The sequence below is a fragment of the Panthera onca genome, chromosome B2, assembly GCF_046562875.1.
Source record: "Panthera onca isolate mPanOnc1 chromosome B2, mPanOnc1 haplotype 2, whole genome shotgun sequence".
Lineage (NCBI taxonomy): Eukaryota > Metazoa > Chordata > Mammalia > Carnivora > Felidae > Panthera > Panthera onca.
The window spans coordinates 151309904-151328565 of record NC_138343.1 but is presented as its reverse complement, the minus strand read 5'-3'; the positions used below and the strand labels follow the sequence as shown (position 1 = coordinate 151328565).

At 40.4% G+C, this 18662-nt stretch overlaps 1 protein-coding gene across 1 annotated transcript; it reads left to right on the top strand.

Moving 5' to 3' along the window:
- Positions 1-660: 660 nt before the first annotated feature.
- Positions 661-17860, top strand: PSMB1 (proteasome 20S subunit beta 1). Its single transcript, XM_060617143.2, has 6 exons — positions 661-839; positions 4620-4727; positions 8209-8290; positions 10584-10713; positions 16456-16562; positions 17569-17860. Exons 1-6 carry the CDS (start codon positions 727-729, stop codon positions 17752-17754), a joined length of 726 nt encoding a protein of 241 aa, XP_060473126.1. The 5' UTR covers positions 661-726; the 3' UTR covers positions 17755-17860.
- Positions 17861-18662: the final 802 nt, after the last annotated feature.

Here is an 18662-nt window from a genome sequence, read left to right as displayed (position 1 = left end):
GCCTAGTGTTGCCGGGGCTGGGAACTCCATCCCATAGTCCAGTCGAACAGGTTCTTCCTACTCACTGTGTACTCATAAGTTATGTAACATATTTTCTTTTGCTCAACCTTCTAAGACTCATCCACGTTGCTGTATCTTTCCTCTCGTTGAAATTGGTTAGTTTTTTTGGTTTTTTGTTTGTTTCTTTGTTTTGTTGTGACATAACCCTCAATTGGTTTATGCACTCTGCTGTTTATGGACATTTGGCTCATTTCCAACTTGGAACCACGAAGAACACTGAATGCCACAAGAACATTTTTGTACTTGTCTTCTGGCGAGGACGATATACAGCTCAGCCGGGAGTTGCTGGGTCATAAGCTGTATGCATCTTCAAATCCGCCAAGCGATGCCACTCCCTTTTCGGGTGCACCGACTTACACTCCCATACAGCATTCGAGTTTCCGCTACTCCACAGTTTTGCCAACTTTTTTTGTATGGTAAGACTTTAAAATGTTTGTCCATCAGGCGCGAATTCTAATGTTTTCTTAGGAAAGAAACCTTTCTAAGGAAAACAACAAAAAATCTGTCCCGCCTCCTTGGGATAGGGGGCGCTCGGCTACCGACGGGAGCAACCAACGAGCGGCGCGAGATAGAGCGGCCAGAGCTGGCGCCGCGAGAAGCCGGAAGCGGCGGGACGTCCGGCTGGGCGCCATCTCGCCGTGAGACAGCAGCAGCCGGAGCAGCGCGATGTTGTCGACGGCCGCGGGGTGCTGGGGACCCGGCAGAGACCTGGCGGTGGAGCCCCACAGCGCCGCCGGCCCTTTGGAGATGCGCTTTTCGCCCTACGCTTTCAACGGAGGGTAAAGACCAGAGAGCCGACCTTTCAATCCCCACCGCTTTCGTGCCTGCTGAAGCTTTGGGAGTCGCGGCCGAGCCCGCGTTCCCCGCCGACCGCAGGCCTCCCTCTCCGTGGGTTGCGGAGGGGCAGCTTTGGCCTTAAGTGCTTCACCTTGCAGGCCGGTCACTTGTGCATAGCCTGCTCTTTGTTGCAGTAAGACAGAAGATAGAAACTGAAACCTGGGCTCTGCTACGAAAGAGGTTTAAAAATGGGCCTAACCTCTTAAGGCCTAAATAGGTTTCGCATGTCAAAGGCGAGGCGACAGGTTTAGCGCCTGATGTTAAAAAGTTAGGATTGGTTGGCCACTGTCGTTGGATGCACGATTGTGTCTGCAGTTGATGGTTCTAATCAAACAGCTTAATCGTTTTCTGTTGTTTTAAATGGAAGGCAGCGTTGGTTGACTGGACTTAGTTTCGTAGATGAGAGCTTGTTAAGAACCGGTTTGGACTATGGGATGGAGTTTCCAGCCCCGGCAACACTAGGCTTATTGATGTGTAACCATTTGTGAATCTTCACATGTGTTTATGCACTCCCTTATATGAATATTATATTTTACAGTTTTAAAATATTTTTTTAAGTTAAGTTTAAGCTTAAGTTCAGGGGAAGAAAAGTCAGAAGAGGGACCCTTTAATATGTGTACTCTTGCATGTTACCTTCAAGTTGTGTTTTTAAAATTAGCTTTATCTTTAGTACTTTTCCTTCATTGTACGCTGAAAGTGTTACTAGCAATGTGGAAGGACCCTGCGTTTAGGACTTGTTAACAATGAAGGGGTGTAAATTGAAGCAGTGGTTGTAGGTTACCAACTAAACTTTGTACACACACCCGATTTGAACAAACAGACGGTTCTTGGACCATATTAATTAATCATGTCTTTATGGATTTGAAACTTTAATGCAGACTTTTGAAATATGTTGGAAAGAGAGTGGAAGTCTCCAATTTTAGCCTCGTTTCTGCCACTGAAGGACAGTGTGGTGTTTGAACAGTGTGGTGTTTCGACTTCTTGAGCCCAGATTTCATTCTCTTTCTTAGCTAGTCATAGTTTAGAGGGAGAATCCGTAGAAAAGCATTTTGTATACTGCAGGCAGTTCTCTTTTTTAATTCTCAGGATAACGGAGTGTTAGGTGGTATTAGCTCCATTTTTACAAATGAGCCAGGCCTCTTGTCATTGCTCTGGTCATAAAGCTGGTGTGCAGTTGAGCCAGGACTTGAATCCATAGCTCGTCGTTGGCCACTGATTTTATGTATGCTTTTACCATTGCACTTCTAAACGCTTTCTGTGATAACGAAGTAGTTACGTCCCAGGATGGGAGGCACATCGTGAGGCAGTTGTAAGAATGACTCTCCAGTGTGTAGAGTACTCATTACTCTTTAACCCCTTGTAATCCAATTTCAGCCATTACTGCTTTAAACATTAGTAACTTGTGACCTTGTGATTATTAAGTTACCTTTCTTCAGTCTTCTTTTTCTGTAGCGCCTGTTGCTGCTGGCTCATGGGCAGCCTTTGCTTTGGCAGAACAAGGCTTAGTTCCATGTCCTTTTTCTACTGTCTCGTTAAATGCAGTTCAATCCCATTATTAGCACTCACATCTCATTTGCAGAAGGATAATTCCCAAATCTGTTTCTCTAGTTTTACCTCTCATGAGTTCCTCCTTTCTGGCTTCTTAAATGAAACATTTCTACCTGAATTTTTTCCTGTTACCAAAACTCAAGATACTAAAACAAAAAGCTAGCTAATTATTCCTCTCAGTTACCTTTCCTTCTTTATGCTCATAATTATGCCATTGTGCTGCTCCACCAAGTTTAAAATCTTGGATGTCACAATTGCTCTTCCCACTTCTGTCGCATATTGGTAGTTAGAAAAACCATGTACAATTTGTGTGTTTCCTCAGTATCCCCACTTCTTCCGGTACCACTGCTGCCTTTTTACTGCATTAGTCTTTTTTTTTTTTAACAAGCACCATATTTTTTGTTTGTTTGTTTTATTTCGAGAGAGCTTGCATGAGAGAGAGCACGAGGGGGTGTGGGGCAGACAGAGAATCGCCAGCAGGCTCCGTGATGTCAGCACAGAGCCCGACTCGGGGCCCAAACTCACGAACCCGCACGAACCTGAGCCAAAATCAAAAGTCTGACACTCAATCAACTGAGCCACCAGGCGCCCTTCTATTGCTATTGCATTAGTCTTATTGGAGCAGTGCTTTCATCCCTTTTCACGGACTATGTTATTGTCACCGTTGCTTCTTTTTTTTATTAAAAATTTTTTTAATGTTTTACTTATTTTTGAGAGAGTGTGAGCAGGGGAGGGTCAGAGAGAGAGGGAGACACAGAATCTGAAGCAGGCTCCAGGCTCTCAGCTCTCAGCACAGAGCCTCATGTGGGGCTTGAACCCACTGATTGAGAGATCATGACCTGAGCTGAAGTCGCACGCTTAACCAGCTAAGCCACCAAGGCGCCCCTGTCACAGTGGCTTCTTAAAACTTCACTCCACTTTGCAAATGTAACTGTTCTCATTCCAAAATCTTTAGTTTGGCATTTGGGATTTTCGAAAGTCAGACCCATGTCCCTCACATGAGCCTTATGTTCCTCCACTAGTTCACACGGAACACCTTAGTAAGTTGTTTGAATGTTTATTTGTATTATTACCTGTTTCCCTTTATTCATTGTCCACGTTACCTGAAATGCCATCCTTTTGTACTTCAGAACTTCAGTGCAGATCCCACCTCAGTAAAAAGAATGGATAACATTTTCTCAGTGCTTATGTTCTGTGAGGTACTGTGCTAGGTGCTTTATGTGATCTGTGTCATTTGACTCAGTCATCCTGTAACACAGGAACTGTTACTGCCAACAACTCGAACTTGGGTAATTTGTCTGAGGTCACAGAGCTAGGAAGTGGCAAGGACAGGTCTCCAGTAACTCCAGAGCCCAGGTTCTCAGTGGTCACAATCTACTGCCTCATATATCTATGCCATAGCGATCATAGCTAACACTAGAGGACCAGTTATGTTTCAGGTACTAGTAAAAGGGCTTTGTAATTATTAACTTAATTCTTGCAGAATCCTAGTAAGGTAGTTACTGTTACGATCTCTGATCTATATGAGGACATTGATGCTTTGGGAAGTTGAACAGCTTACCCGCAGTCTTGTATCTAATAAGTGAGAGATCCAGAATTAGAACTGGACAGACTGCTTTGGGAGTTCATGCTCTAGCCTCTTCAGTAAACTGAATCATAAATCATACAGCCACAAAAGAGAAAGTTTGTTCTTTGTTCATTCATTTCCAACAGATATTTGGGTGTCCACTGAGTGGTAGATACTAAATAAGGACTTGGATAAAAAATGAAAAGCATCAAGCCCTTTGAGCTCAGAGAGCTTTTGGTGTGGCACCACTGTCTACACCTGATCCTCATGGCCCTGTTTTGTGATATCAGTACCTTGCACAAGTGGGTATTTAATTTTTTGATGATGTTATGATAATTCAGTGGTTTTTCCGTTACCTTCTGCGAAGTGACCTACGCTTTGACTTAGGCTCGTGTTGTTTTTTAGGGAGTACTTACATTTTTTTTCCTAGACGACTTACAGCCAGGGATCCTTTCCCACTGATCTTTCAACTTTCTTCTGAGTCCTGCTCTTGCTCAAATCTAGTGGGTTTTGTCCAATATGTGCTATGAAGAGCTCTCCTCTAGAGAGGTAGTGTTACCATCCGCAAGTATTCACTAATTTTTGTGTTCCCCCCCCCCCCCCCCAGGACTGTGTTGGCAATCGCTGGAGAAGATTTTTCAATTGTGGCTTCTGACACTCGATTGAGTGAAGGATATTCAATTCACACCAGGGACAGCCCCAAGTGTTACAGACTGTAAGTAAATATTTCTAAGGACATACTTCCTGGCACCTTGTGATGATTTATTGCTGTAAGAGATTCCACTTCTAAACAGTTTGTTTCATGAGTTTTTAGATTGCGTGTTTGGAGCTTAGTTTGCATTTTTGTTAGAAAACAGTTTTCTAAATTAGTATTCCCTAATATGATATGCAGTGTTTTTAAAAAAATTTTTAATGTTTGTTTACTATTGGGAGAGAGACAGTATGAGCAGGGAGGGGCAGAAAGAGAGAGGGAGACACAGAAACCGAGGCAGGCTCCAGGCTATGAGCTGTCAGCACAGAGCCGGACGTGAGGCTCAAACTCACAGATTGCGAGATTATGGCCTGAACCGACGTTGGACACTTAACCGACTAAGCCACCCGGGTGCCCCCACATCGCTTTTATTATTAGCATTTTACTATAATGCTTTATTTATTTATAAAATATCTATAAAATATTTATAATATTGTAAATATTTTATCACCTAGCTTTGTATTTTTCTGTTAATCCATTACATGTTTTTTAAATCTCCCACTTTTTTTTTTTAACCTGAAATGTTTAATTTAGCTATATCCTAAGCAGTTATATCTGTGAGCCACTGTCTTAAGGACCAGGTATTTTTTTTCTAAAACATAAAAGTGAAGTCATATGCACTGATGACCAATAGTTTGTATTTGACATTTTTGGGAACTGTTACAGTTGGTGGTTAATTCCTAAATTAGGCCACAAGAGCCTCTTAAGCCTGAATTGTAACAGGAATGGATTGATGGGATTTGGGTACCTTGGACAGGGCCTTGTGCTATAAGAAGTAGGTAAAGAGGACTCTGGCTTCTTTCCTGGGTCCAGGGCTAGCGCACACCCTACCTAAAGAACAATCAATACCGGTTTTCATCTTCCCAGTTCTCTTCCTGTATTCTTCTTCCATCTTTTGATATTTAATTCATAGTGCATCCATGCTATCATTTTTCTTCTAAGATGTTTTATAATTTGAAAGTAGTAAATGTCACAGATAAAATTTAAGAACGTAACTTTACAAATACCATTCTCTTGCAAGGTTCTGTTCATCTTTGTAATGTTCTGTTTTAGTGTGTGTGCTACTGAAGGGAATACCTGTTTTTTGTTTTTTTTTTCCTTTTTATGCAGTACTTTAGGTGTATAGATAGATACAACATTAGTGATTTCATATGTCTCCCTGTCATCCGTCTTTAGCCTTAAATCATACATAGAGCTAAAACTGCCTGTCTGCACTTAATCCCATACCCTGTGGGCTGACTTAGAGCCAAACTTGCCTCTTTCCCACCTGTTTGAGACTCTACATTTAACTTTATTCTTTGCATGCAAACACCCCTTCCTTTGATGTATGTGAAGATTTGGGAAAAGCATCTTGAAGCTCTAAGATTTTGTTCTACCCTATTGGTATTATTAACCCATCTTGTTAGTAAAGGCAGTATAGCTTTATGGGAGCTTGGAGCTCTTTAACTGAGTGCAGTGAGGTTGATTGTAGGGATAGATCAGGAAATGTTGATGCCCCCAGAGGTGTCATTGGTCCCTCTAGTTGGACAGATATGGTTTGTATGAATCCCTCATAAATATCTGAAAGGAAGAGTTTATCATGTGATTTCTCCTATGTTTCTTGATGAGACTGGTGTAGGTTTCCTTATAGATTGATATTAAGATTTAGGAATTTTTGAAACCTGGTTGAATTTGTATGGATATACCAAAATTGAATCACTTCCCCAGTGGTGGGCATTAAATTGTTTTTTGTTTGTTTTGTTTTGGAGAGCCATTAACATAATATGTAACTACACAAGAAAGCCTGTAGTATATTATGTATACTTCACAAGTAAGCCTATAGTATATCTTTGCAAACTTATGTGAGTAGATTGATGGGATGAATTTATAGCAATGGAATTATTGCATAAAAGTGACATTCACCTAAATTTTTACTGGATACTGCCAAATGGCCCTTCTAAAAAGTTAAATTGATGTATATTTTTGCCCAGTTATTAAGAGTACCCATTTTCAGTGCCTGGGTGGCTCAGTTGGTTGGGCATGCGACTTTGGCTCAGGTCATAATCTCACGGTTTGTGGGTTCAAGCTCCACATCCAGCTGTCTGCTGTCGGCACAGAGACTGCTTCAGATCCTCTGTCTCTCTCTTTCTCTGCCCCTTGCCTGCATTGTCTCTCTCTCAAAAATAAACATTAAAAACAGGGGAGTACCCATTTTCCTAGGCCTTATTAACAGGTTGAAATCATCACCTGTGTAGATTTGGATTTGTGAATGACATGAAGGCTCTTTTCATACATTTATGGTGACTTGCGTCTTTCTTTATATGACTCCTGTAACTTTACCAATCTTTCCATTGCGAGGTTTTTTTTGAGATATAATTGACATGTAACAGTGGTTTCAGGTGTACAACATGATTACATATTTGTGTATGTTGCACCACCATAAGTCCAGTTAACATCTGTCCCCATATTTATTACAGAATCTTTTCTTGTCTTGAGAACTTTTAAGATCTATTCTCAGCAACTTTAAAATATTCAGTACAATGTTGGGCGCCTGGGTGGCTCAGTCAGTTAAGCATCTGACCCTTGATTTCTGCTCTGGTCATGATCTCACGATTTGTCAGTTTGAGCACTGACCGTGTGAAGCCTGCTTGGGATTCTCTTTCTCCTCCTCTCTCTGCTCTTCTCCTGATCTCTCTCTCTCTCAAAATAAACTTTTAAAAAAGTTAAAAAAATTCAATGCAATGTTATTAACTATAGTCACCATGCTGTACATTATATCCCATGATGCACTGTGTTAATGCTTTTGATGTTTGTAGGAGCCATTTTATTTCATTTTTTAAGTGTTTATTTATTTTGAGAGAGCGAGAGAGCAAGTGCACGCGAGCAGGGAAGGGGCAGAGGGAGGGAGAGAGAATCCCAGACACACTCCACACCGGCAGTGCAGAGCCCCATGTGGGGTTTCATCCTAACAACCGTGAAATCATGACCTGAGCTGAAATCAAGAGTTGAATGCTAACCGACTGAGCCACCTAGGTGCCCCTGTAGGAACCCTTTTAGATAAAGGAAGTTAATATAAGACTTTGGTCATATCTACTACAATTTTTTTTTTTTTTTTTTACTTTATCATTTTTCTCTATAAAAGTTTTAATTTGACGAAATTTATGAAATTTTTCTGTGAAAGCATTGGGTTGTATCATATTTAAATAGGTGGCTGTCAACCCAAGATAGTATCACCTATGTCTTCTTTAGGCAATTCATACTTTAATTTTTCTGGAAGTCTTTGATTCACCTATAATTTATTTAGGTATGAAATGATGACACTGCCCTCCCGGCGCAACAGAGGGCTAACTAGTCCTGTTACCATTTGGTGAATAACGGGAATAGGGGTTTTATATTTAAAATTGCTGAAGACATGTTTTACTTTACTATCTAACCAGCCCAGTTTCCTGAAATGTGCTCTTTACAGAACAGACAAAACAGTCATTGGATGCAGCGGGTTTCATGGAGACTGTCTTACCCTGACAAAGATTATTGAAGCAAGACTAAAGGTAGATACTTTTGTTACATGTCTGCACTTTAGAAAGTTAGTAATGATTTATTAGATTGTCACTCAGAATAGCTGGAGAAGCTCTAAGTTAGCAGGTGAAACCATAACCTGTTCTAGAAGTGAAATGATACTGTTAATGAAATGATAGCCACATTAAAGTAGCGTAATGTGAAACTGCAGGGTATTTAAAATCTCTGTACAGTATAAAGGAGATATAAAGGCTTATGGAGATAGCCTGGTCAGGGTTTCTTCTGAAGATAATCTTCCTTCAAAAACAAAAATTCTGTGGAGGAGGCAAGCTTTTAGACAGGTGCTTGGTTTGGAGCACCATCAACTGACGTGCTCTCCCTCGTTCACGCATTGGACTCTTAGTTGACAGGATGCGCGGGCAAGAATAGAAATAGATAAGTCAGGAGTTTGGATGAGAGGCACAACCTAAGCTATCGCCACCTAACACCTTAGTAGGCTTTAGTTGACAGCCAGCTGAGGAAGTTTGGGCATAGAATAGATGGGGGCGGAAGAGCTGAAAAGGGTGGTATGAGGAGGAAGTGAGGAATGAGGCAAACCAGCCTGTTCTGCAGTTCGTAAAGGGGCTGACACTGTCACTGCCTCCATGTCTCCTGTGCGAGATGGGGAGGTGTGAGGAACAGAGGAGTACTGACTCTTAATAAAAGTAAAGGCACGTCTTGATTTTTATTATGGCCCGTGTATATTAAACAGCATGTAACAAATAATTTCAAGGAGAGTAGGATAGGAGTAATTTAAACCATATTAAAATGGATTTTATCTGTAATAATAACCAGTAAATACAAACTCTTCTTAGCTGGCAAAAATGCAGGGCTGGTGTAGGATTTAATTTTGTAGGTTATGTGTCATAATTTTATGTAGTTGGTAAGGCCAACCTGGTACATGAAGAAGTTACCAGAGGTGGTCACGTTCTATGTTTGCCTATTAGTGAATAACACTTGAAATTGTATACACTTATGAATGATGTCCTAGGTATTGGAGTATGTAATAAATTTAACAGATACCTGTTTTGGAATAATTTCAAAATTGTTCAGTAAAATACAGAAATGATTTCATTTGGTATTGATCAATTGTTAATACTTATTTAAATTCTCTACATTGAAAGTTTTATTGACTTACATTTATTGACATATTTATTCGATTTCTGGTGCATATTTTGCAGATGGAACTTACAGTACAAAAGTACACAGACCAGCAGAATAGTGTTGTGTTAACAAAGTATAACAAGGAGCAGGGAATTCACCTTAATTACACAATCCTTGAAATTTCTCTTTCATGTGTTATTACATAAATGATGCAGTGATTATACTGTTGATGCTTGATTTTGAAATGAAATGAAGATTTTTTTCTAATCTTCCGTATTTAGCTATTGTTATTTTGGTCTGTGTTCTTAGGTAAATCTTTGGAGATGTTTGCTATGTGGCTGATAAATTGGTGAACTCATTTTATGTTTGAAATTTTTGTAGAATTTCTCTATTGGATAATTTAGGATTCCCTAAGAGTGAATAAAGCTAGGATTCAAAATCACTAAAAGGTTTGTTTTGGATACTTCTGGTCTCCACTATAGATGCTTTAAGGAGCAGGACCACTTCCCTGTACTAGAATCATGCAGAGTAAGGGTCCTGCCCTCATGTCTTCTGTTCTCATAGATACCTCCTTTGCAAACAGAAGGACTTCTATCTGGGTCTGATCAAAGGTCAGCAAATTTTACCTATAAAGGGCCAGATAGTAATTATTTTCAGCTTTATGGGCCATTTGATATCTGTGGTAACTATCAGCTCTGCTGTTGTAATGCACGAGGATGTATAGATAATATGTAATGAAAAAATATGTTTTAATAGAGCTTTATTTACAGAAACAGTTGTTGGGCTGGATTTTGTCCATGGACTGTACAGTTTGCTGACCCTGGTCTAGAGGCAGAGTAAAGGAGAGCCGGATTTAAAACACCCTCCCAGGTCACTGTATAAACATATTATGTGTGCATTTGCTCTTGAATTAGCATTTCCTGAGATATGGATGGCGTGGAGAATAGAGTCTTTAAATCAGACAACTGAGGAAAATTTAGCATTCTTTCCCTTAATTTTTATAGCCCCCAAAATGGCATGATACAATAAATTATTATTTTGTCTTAGTATGTTTGTGTGATCTTGAAAGAAATAGACATCGTTTCACCAAGATTTGCATTCATCCTTTAATTTACAATTCCTTGTTCATGTCTGTAATATATTCTGCCTCTCCGTGCCTGTTACTTTCATTAATAATTGCAGATGTATAAACATTCCAATAACAAGACCATGACTACAGGGGCGATTGCTGCAATGTTGTCTACAATCCTCTATTCAAGGCGCTTCTTTCCATACTATGTTTACAACATCATCGGGGGACTGGATGAAGAAGGTAGAATTCTCGTTCTGGAAAATGAAGGGGGGTGGCATTTTTTAGATATGTATGTTTCCCTCTAGAGTTGAAAAGAATAATAAATAGCATCTTGCCCAACACTTTTATTTTCTGTTAATTAAAGCAGTAAGGAACTGAAGCTTAAAGGGGAATAAAGAGATGATCCAAAGACACACCACAGGTTGTGTACTAAAACTCTAGTAATGACTGTTAGGCATGCTGTTCCTTTACTGTTTACTGAATATCTTGCAGGAGTTCAGTAGTAGATAATTAGCATTTTAATCCTGTGGAAAATATCTGACTTGGAGGAGCTTGACCTTATGATTCTACATAACAAATGTATTTGACTTAAGTTGTTAAAACTGATGCCTTAAAAGAAATGTATGCATTTCCAACAGTGTTTTCAGAACAATCTGAAACACCTCTTTGATTTTCTGTCAGTCAGACCAGGAGGGCCTAAGAAAATCAGTCTCGTTACTTGACATGTCCATCCTGTTTTTGATCTAAAGCTGTATTACGCAGCAGGGACACGGATGGTTTTCACCAGGTTTCATTTGGATTGACTTTCGGTTGCTTCCAACAACCAGATGCTATACTAGCTCTCAGGACAGATCTGTGCCACCATTTACAGTAGTCCATTGAAGAAAGAAGTTCTAGAGATGTTTGGCTGAGAACAACGTATTGAGATATCTCTACAGAGAGGAAAACTTTCTGGATAGTAGGGAGTTGGGCTCCTCTCCTACTCTCCCCACTTTTTACTCCTGTCCCTTCTGTTCCATGGGCTCTTCCTTTGTTTTCCCTCTGTCTTAACAGCTGCCCACATAAATGGCCCCTGAGAGCACTCTGGTCATTTTACCCACCATGGTTTAGATGTAGACAAATTAGGGTGACAATTTATTTCGAGTCTTTCAGCCTTCCTTGAAAGTAAGACAGAATATAAAGCATAGAAACAGCCAATAAAAATTCATTCCCCTTAACAAGTTAATTAAATTCTAGCCACAGATTAGCTTGCCTAGCCCAGCCTGCTGGACACTTTTTTTTCACCTAAATTATGTCTGACTTGAATGTCAGATCAATAAATTCAGGTTTTAGCAACATTAGTCATAGCTATCATTGAATTTTAGCATGCCAGACAATGTCCTTTGAGTTTTACTGAGAGTCAGAGGCTAATTTGGGAACGCTCACATCTACTGAAGGGCAAAGCTAAGGTTTGGGTTGGATCTGTTTCTCGAGTTCAAAGCCCTGTTCTCTGATGTTTTGGTGGTATTGTCAGGCATTTCTGTCTTTTATAATCTTGTCTGCTTTGATTGTCCTTTAATTTATTTTCACTTCTTAGAGGAATTTGTGTAGTAAAGCAGTCTTTTTTGTCTGTTCCCCCAAGACACTTTAGCTTTTACCATGCTTTCCTGTTTTCTTGGTTTATTTCCTTGCTTTGGTGGTGTGTATCTCAAGAGATTTCTGGAAAAAGAAATCCGGAGAACTTGTTTTGAGACTTTGCTTTTATTCTGGTGTTCTGCAATTTTATAGTGATACCCTTTGTACAAGATCTTTTCCCTATTTGTGTCTTCTCCTGTTCACTTCCCCACTGTCTCGACAATCACCTGGATTGTGATCTTCTATTTTATTATAATTCTTCCCTGGCATATTGTCCATCTCTTTGTCTTTTTCTTCTCTGAAGATTTCCTCAGGTTTAGATTTTATCCTGTACTACATTCTTACTTCTGCTGTCATTAATTTCCAAGAACTTTTCCAATTCTCTGGCTTCCTTATTTTTTTTCTCTAAGTATGTTCTCATTAGATGTACTCCCCTTGATATTTTCTTGTGATCTCCCCATTTTATTGGATTAATTTTTTTCATTTTATTTTTGACTTCTGTTTTCTATGTTGGAGGCTTCCTTCAAATTTCCGTTGATTTTTGGCCATTCATTCTTATTGAAGAATGGTAGGCCAAAATCTGCGTAAAGGGTGGTATTGGCCTGTCAGTTTTCCATTTACTGCCCTGTACCCAGACTGCACATATGCCAGGTGTCCCCAAGTCCAGGGTACCTGGGACCTTGTTTTCAGTTTTTCTTTTTTGTGGAGGTGGAGACTTGGAGAGCAGTATTCTTTAGTGAGACCTTTAGGGTAGTTGGGTCATTGGCTGTCCTTCAGGACACTGGGGTCAATGGCTAAATTAGGACAGTGGGATCAATAGTTACCCTTCAGGACACTGGATCGAACAGCTGCCCTTCAGGATAGCCAGGCGAGTAGCTGTCTTCTTGGACCTCTGTGCCTTTAACTCTCTAGTTGCAGTCATACTTTAAAAATTTTTCCACCCAAAAGTAATAATGGCTTTAGTTTTTCTGTAACAAAAACAATAGTAGTTGCAGAAGTTTCAAATAGTACTGGAAGAGACAAAAATGAAAGTAGTTATCCCCTCAAAGCCTATATTTAGAGTTAATTACAATTAAACTTCCAGTAAACCTGCTTACAGGTATCTTGGTAGTCATACATGTTTGTGCACTTTACAAGTAGAATATGGCGTATGCATCTTTATGTCGGATGTATTGTCATGGAGATCGTTTTATGCTAGTGAATAAAGATGCGTAATGACTCAGTGACTTACATAGGGTACAGCTACACTGCAGTTTGCCTCCCAGTCCTCTGCAGGTCATTTAGGTGGTTTCCAGTTTCCTTCATCTAAGCAATGTGATGAATGTCTTTGTACATACAGTTTTGTATACTTTTTCTTTTCTTTTTTTTAAATTTTATTTTTTTAAACTTACATCCAAATTAGCATATATTTGTATACTTTTTCAACCGTGCGTACTTCCCTGGAAAAAATTCTCAGAAGTTGTGTGTCTGGGTCAGAGGATATATGTTTTTGGCATTTTGATGCCATCACTAGTTTGCCCTTCGGAAAAGACCACCAGTGGACCCTCCTGGCAGCGGGGGCATGAGTACCTGGGGTTCTTTGGGCATCCTTACTACTCTTAAAGATCTTTACCCAATAAATATTTTATTATTTTAATTTATATGTAATTTTTGTGTGCTGAAGTTGGGCATTTATTTGTGTTTTTTGATCTTTGCTTTTCTTCTTTGGAGACTGACCTGTGTGTTAACCTTTGCTTATTTCCTTATTTGCAGGTTAGTCTTTTTAAAAAATTATTTATAAGCATGCCATCTAACTGTGTCAGCTCTGTAATATCCGTGGTGGTGGTGTATCTCTCACCATTCTTGCCTCCCAAGAATGTTCTTTGTCTCTTACATTTTGGGGGTTGTCTACCTGTACAGCATTTTCTGAAGTTCGTATGGTCCAATCTGTTGGTCTTTTCTTTGTGGCATTGAGTGTCCTACTTTGTTAGACTCCCCCATCCAAGGTTTTCTTTCTAGCACTTGTTTTGACTTTATTTTTTTACATTGAAGCCATGGTGCTTTTTTAAAGAATTATTTTGGTGAGGAAAAGCACTCTACAGATAAGATTCATGCCATTCTGCTCTCGTGTTACAAAAGTCTCTTTTGCCTCTGCTAAGTGGGAAGGTCTTCGAAACTCTGGTCTTCGACTTATTCTGCTCTTGTTTTTCTCAACTCCGTGGCGTATGGTTTTTCTGAAATTGGTTCTGCCTTTAGTTGAAATTTTTGGGCCTCGTTTTACTTGTGGCCTGTTGGCCTTCTGAGAGAGATTGTTGTTCTTTTTTGGCTTTGTACTTCCTGTCCCTTTCTTTGTGTGTGTGTTGAAGTTAGTGAACTGCCCACTGTGATCTCAATCTTGTCCCAAGCTTGCTTCCAACAAAAACACTTAACCTGGGGGTCTCCTGAGTGACTTCAGCACCTTACATACTGCCTTCTCAGCAGAGAATTGTAAGTAATTGTGCAACAGAAAAACTACACAGAGCTACGGGTGGCAGATGTCCATGGGTAGGAAGAAGACTGTCCTTATCCCACATCTCCCAGGTGAGCTACTGAGGTGCTTCATTTCTGGCGTAATGTGTTTTAGAGATCAGTTATATCACTTTAAAGTCATACCTCGTCAAATGATCCATGATTTTTCACACCCAAAACACAGGGAATTTTTTGTTTTTTTTATTTGACAGAGTGTGTGCACTGGCGAGCAGGGGAGAGGAGAGGCAGTGAGAGACGGAGGGAGGGAGGGAGGGAGAATCTCAAGCAGGCCGCACGATCATCATGGAGCCCGATGCAGGGCTTGATCCCATGAGCCTGGGATCATGACCTGAGAGCTGAAACCAAGAGTCAGACACTCAGCTAACTGAGCCACCCAGGCACCCCCAAAACATAGCTGTTTTTAAAAGGCCTTAAAAAAAATTACAGTGACATGTGTGCTTTGTAACAGATTCAGTACCTAAGCATATAAGTGATTCCCTTCTTTTCTTGCCTTCAGTCGCACGAAGATAACTACAGTTTTCAGTTTATCTTGCCGTACTTGTTTGTGTGCTTATATAAATATGTTATATGCTTTTTTTTATTGCTTTTTTTTATGCCTATAATAGGAAATAGGATTCTGTTATACACATTATAGAGTTATTCATTTTACATTGTCTTGCGGTTATGTCCCCAGTCCCATCTTCCTCTTCCATACCGGTTTTTGCTAATGGATTTTAGGTTGCTTAGAAATTTTTGCTCTTTTAAGAGAGACAGAATAAGCCTTCTTAGGGGTATATCCTGTTCTACAAGTTAGATTGTTACTGGGTCATTGGGTGCATGCTTTATATTTTGATAGATTCTCTTGCCGGATTGCTCTTTAAAAAGGCATAGCAATTTATGCACGCTTCAGGAGAGCCTGAGAGGCCCATTTATCCTTACACTGATAGTACTCTGCAACTGTTGTTAAGAATGGGTACATTCAGGGGCGCCTGGGTCCCTCAGTCGATTAAGCATCCTACTTCAGCTCAAGTCATGATCTTGTGGTTTGTGAGTTCGAGCCCCACATTGGGCTCAGAGCCTGGAACCTGCTTCGGATTCCATGTCTCCCTCTCTGTCTGCCCCTCCCCCTCTTGCACTCTGTGTCTGTCTCTCAAAAAAAAAAAAAAAAAAAAAAAAAAAATATATATATATATATATATATATATATATATATATATATATATATAAATAAAAGAATAGGTACATTCAAACTCTGGTGTTGTGTTTTGTTTGCAAAAGTGTTTCTTAACTCTGGTAGTACAAAGCAATGTTTATGTTTTAGGCAGAACTAACTTTTTGCATGTGGCATTTGTGTTTTTCTGAAAATTTTCCTGTATTAAATCAGTTTTTTTATGGTGTTGATGCTAAAGGTGCTTACTGTTTAAAAACACACAGTAAGTTTTCCTTGTGACTGTTCACATTTAACAGTAGTAGAATTTTAAACTCAGGTCTATGCTAGAACAACAATAGCATTTTTTAGGAATGTGGTGAGGAGCTTGGTGCAGAACTCAGAGCAGGACCTATGACTGCTAACCAGTGTGCCTGTGAGACCACGTACATATTGGGATCCACTGGGTGGTAATTGGCGATGTCAGCTTGACCAGAGTCTGAAGCTCCAGGTGGCCAACACGCCATAAGGAGACCAGAGTGGGCAGGTGTACCTCTGACTCCCTTGTGAGTGGAGGCGAGCAGACTGCTGGGTTAACAGTGAATGTGGCTGAAATTTTAGCTAAGTTCATAGTCCGTTTTGTGTCACACTTTGTGTCACACTGGATCTATTTTTACCGTGATTTGGAATGGTAGTCAGGATGCATCCTTATGGAAACTGTTTTATTCTTTCAGGGAAGGGAGCTGTGTACAGCTTTGACCCAGTAGGGTCCTACCAGAGAGACTCCTTCAAGGCCGGAGGCTCAGCAAGTGCCATGCTACAGCCCCTGCTTGACAACCAGGTAAGGAGACTGCATCCGTGTTGCTGTGACATTAACACAAAGTGCCTTCCTCTGAGTTCTCCTGTTCACCGGCTCAGGAGAGTGGAGAAATCAAGGGTTTCTTGTGCATCGCTGTTGTTTTTGGTGGGCTGATTTGCCCTACCCAGACCTTCTTGTGTCTCTGTGTTCTGCTGGCTCTCTTGTGGCCTCTCACCTACTCTGTAGTGTCTTCCCCTGATATCGTGACTTCCAGGTCTCCTGTGTCTACAATGGTCGACCATGTTTTCAGTTCTCCTCTTGCCACCTTACCTGAAGCCTTGCAAATATCTTTTTCCCCATATTCACCATTTGTTTGTCACCTAATTTTATATTCTAACTCCCAAGTACATTTTTAATTTGCCCCCTTTCCTCTTATCGTTGCCTGAAATCAGGCCTGTATTTCCCATCATCCTTTCTGCCGCCAAGCTTACTTCTTTGTGTTTCTGAAATATGTGTGTACAGTTACTCGTGCATATTACTTATCTTCCTCATCACCCGTCACTCCACTTCCACCTAGACCTTTGGTGTGGTGTGTCTGTCCTGTCACCAGGCCTTTGGGCATAGCACACCCTGGATCTGGAGTGTTACTCCTCTCTGACTCTGGTTTATCCTTCACACTCTGTACCCAAGTGTGTCTTCTGACGAAGCCTCTCTCTTCAGGGAGACTTAGTTATGGCTGCTAGGGATTCTCGTGGCTCTTTTTTGTTTTTCTTAGTGGTAGCACATTGTATAATGGTACTCTGCTTTCATATGTCCACCTCTCTAGGTGATGTGTGCTTCTCAGGAGCAGCAGCTTTGTCTCAGTGAACATTTGTCAGGTTTTAGGAATGTATAATTTAGCCAGGTCTGGAAGCATTTCAGTTGAGAGATATTTTAAATGTATGTGATGTATTCATGATGAATCCTTAGATACGTGAAGGCACTGGGGAGGCTTGAACCACCTTTGTACTGTCACGTGATGCCTCATTCAAGTTTCCTGTCCCACCAGGTTGGTTTTAAGAACATGCAGAATGTGGAGCATGTCCCACTGTCCTTGGACAGAGCCATGCGGCTTGTGAAAGATGTCTTCATTTCAGCGGCAGAGAGGGACGTGTACACTGGGGATGCACTCAAAATCTGCATCGTGACCAAGGAGGGCATCAGGGAGGAGACCGTTCCCCTGAGGAAGGATTGATTTGTGTGTTGTTATCATTAATCACTTCACAACTGGTTAATTTTGTATCTTGGAACTATTGGACTGATGTATTAAATAAAACCTGAAGTAATTATTCTAAGCAGGACAGATCCAGAAAGTATAATTTCGTTTTCCTTTCCTTTTCTTCATTCTCATATTTTTCTGTCTTCCAGAGCTATTTTTGTATTTTAATTATTTTTTTTTTGATTAAAAAAAAATAAGTTTTTAAAGTAAGCTCTATGTCCAGCATGGGGCTTAAGCTCACGACCCCAAGATCAAGAGTTGTACATTTCCCCGACTGAGCCAGACAGGTGCCCAAACAGGTCATGTCACTTTTTCCTTATATTTATGAGCAAGAAATTAATCTGGAAAAGATGACTGTTTTGATCAGCTTATCATTGCGTGATGGCCAGCCTATCTTATGAAGAGGGTTTTTGGAATTGATTATAAAGTCCACCCAGCTTTCTTTAAAGGGTAGATTACCTTTAAACCACTGCTTTTATCAGTTTTATTAATGAATGTAGAGGGAAATGGAAGATCTTAAGATAGTCCCTGGGCATGTTAAACGGTCTGAATGACTGGGAGAAAAATCTGCAAATCAACCAGCATAGAAGAAAATTACAAAAGTAAATAGCCCCTTAAATGAGCTTTAGCCAGTAATCAGGAAGAATTTTTATAAACACTTTAAGAATATTAAATCCGAAGGGCACCTGGGTGGCTCTGTCGAGCCAGTTGAGCGTCTGACTCTTGGTTTGAGTTCAGGTCATGATCTCCCAGTTCCTGGGATTGAGCCACACGTCGGGCTCTGTGCTGACAATGCAGAGCCTGCTTGTGATGCTCTCCCTCTTTCTGCCCCTGCCCTGCTTGTGCTGTCTCTCAAAATAAACATTTAAAAAATATGTTAAATC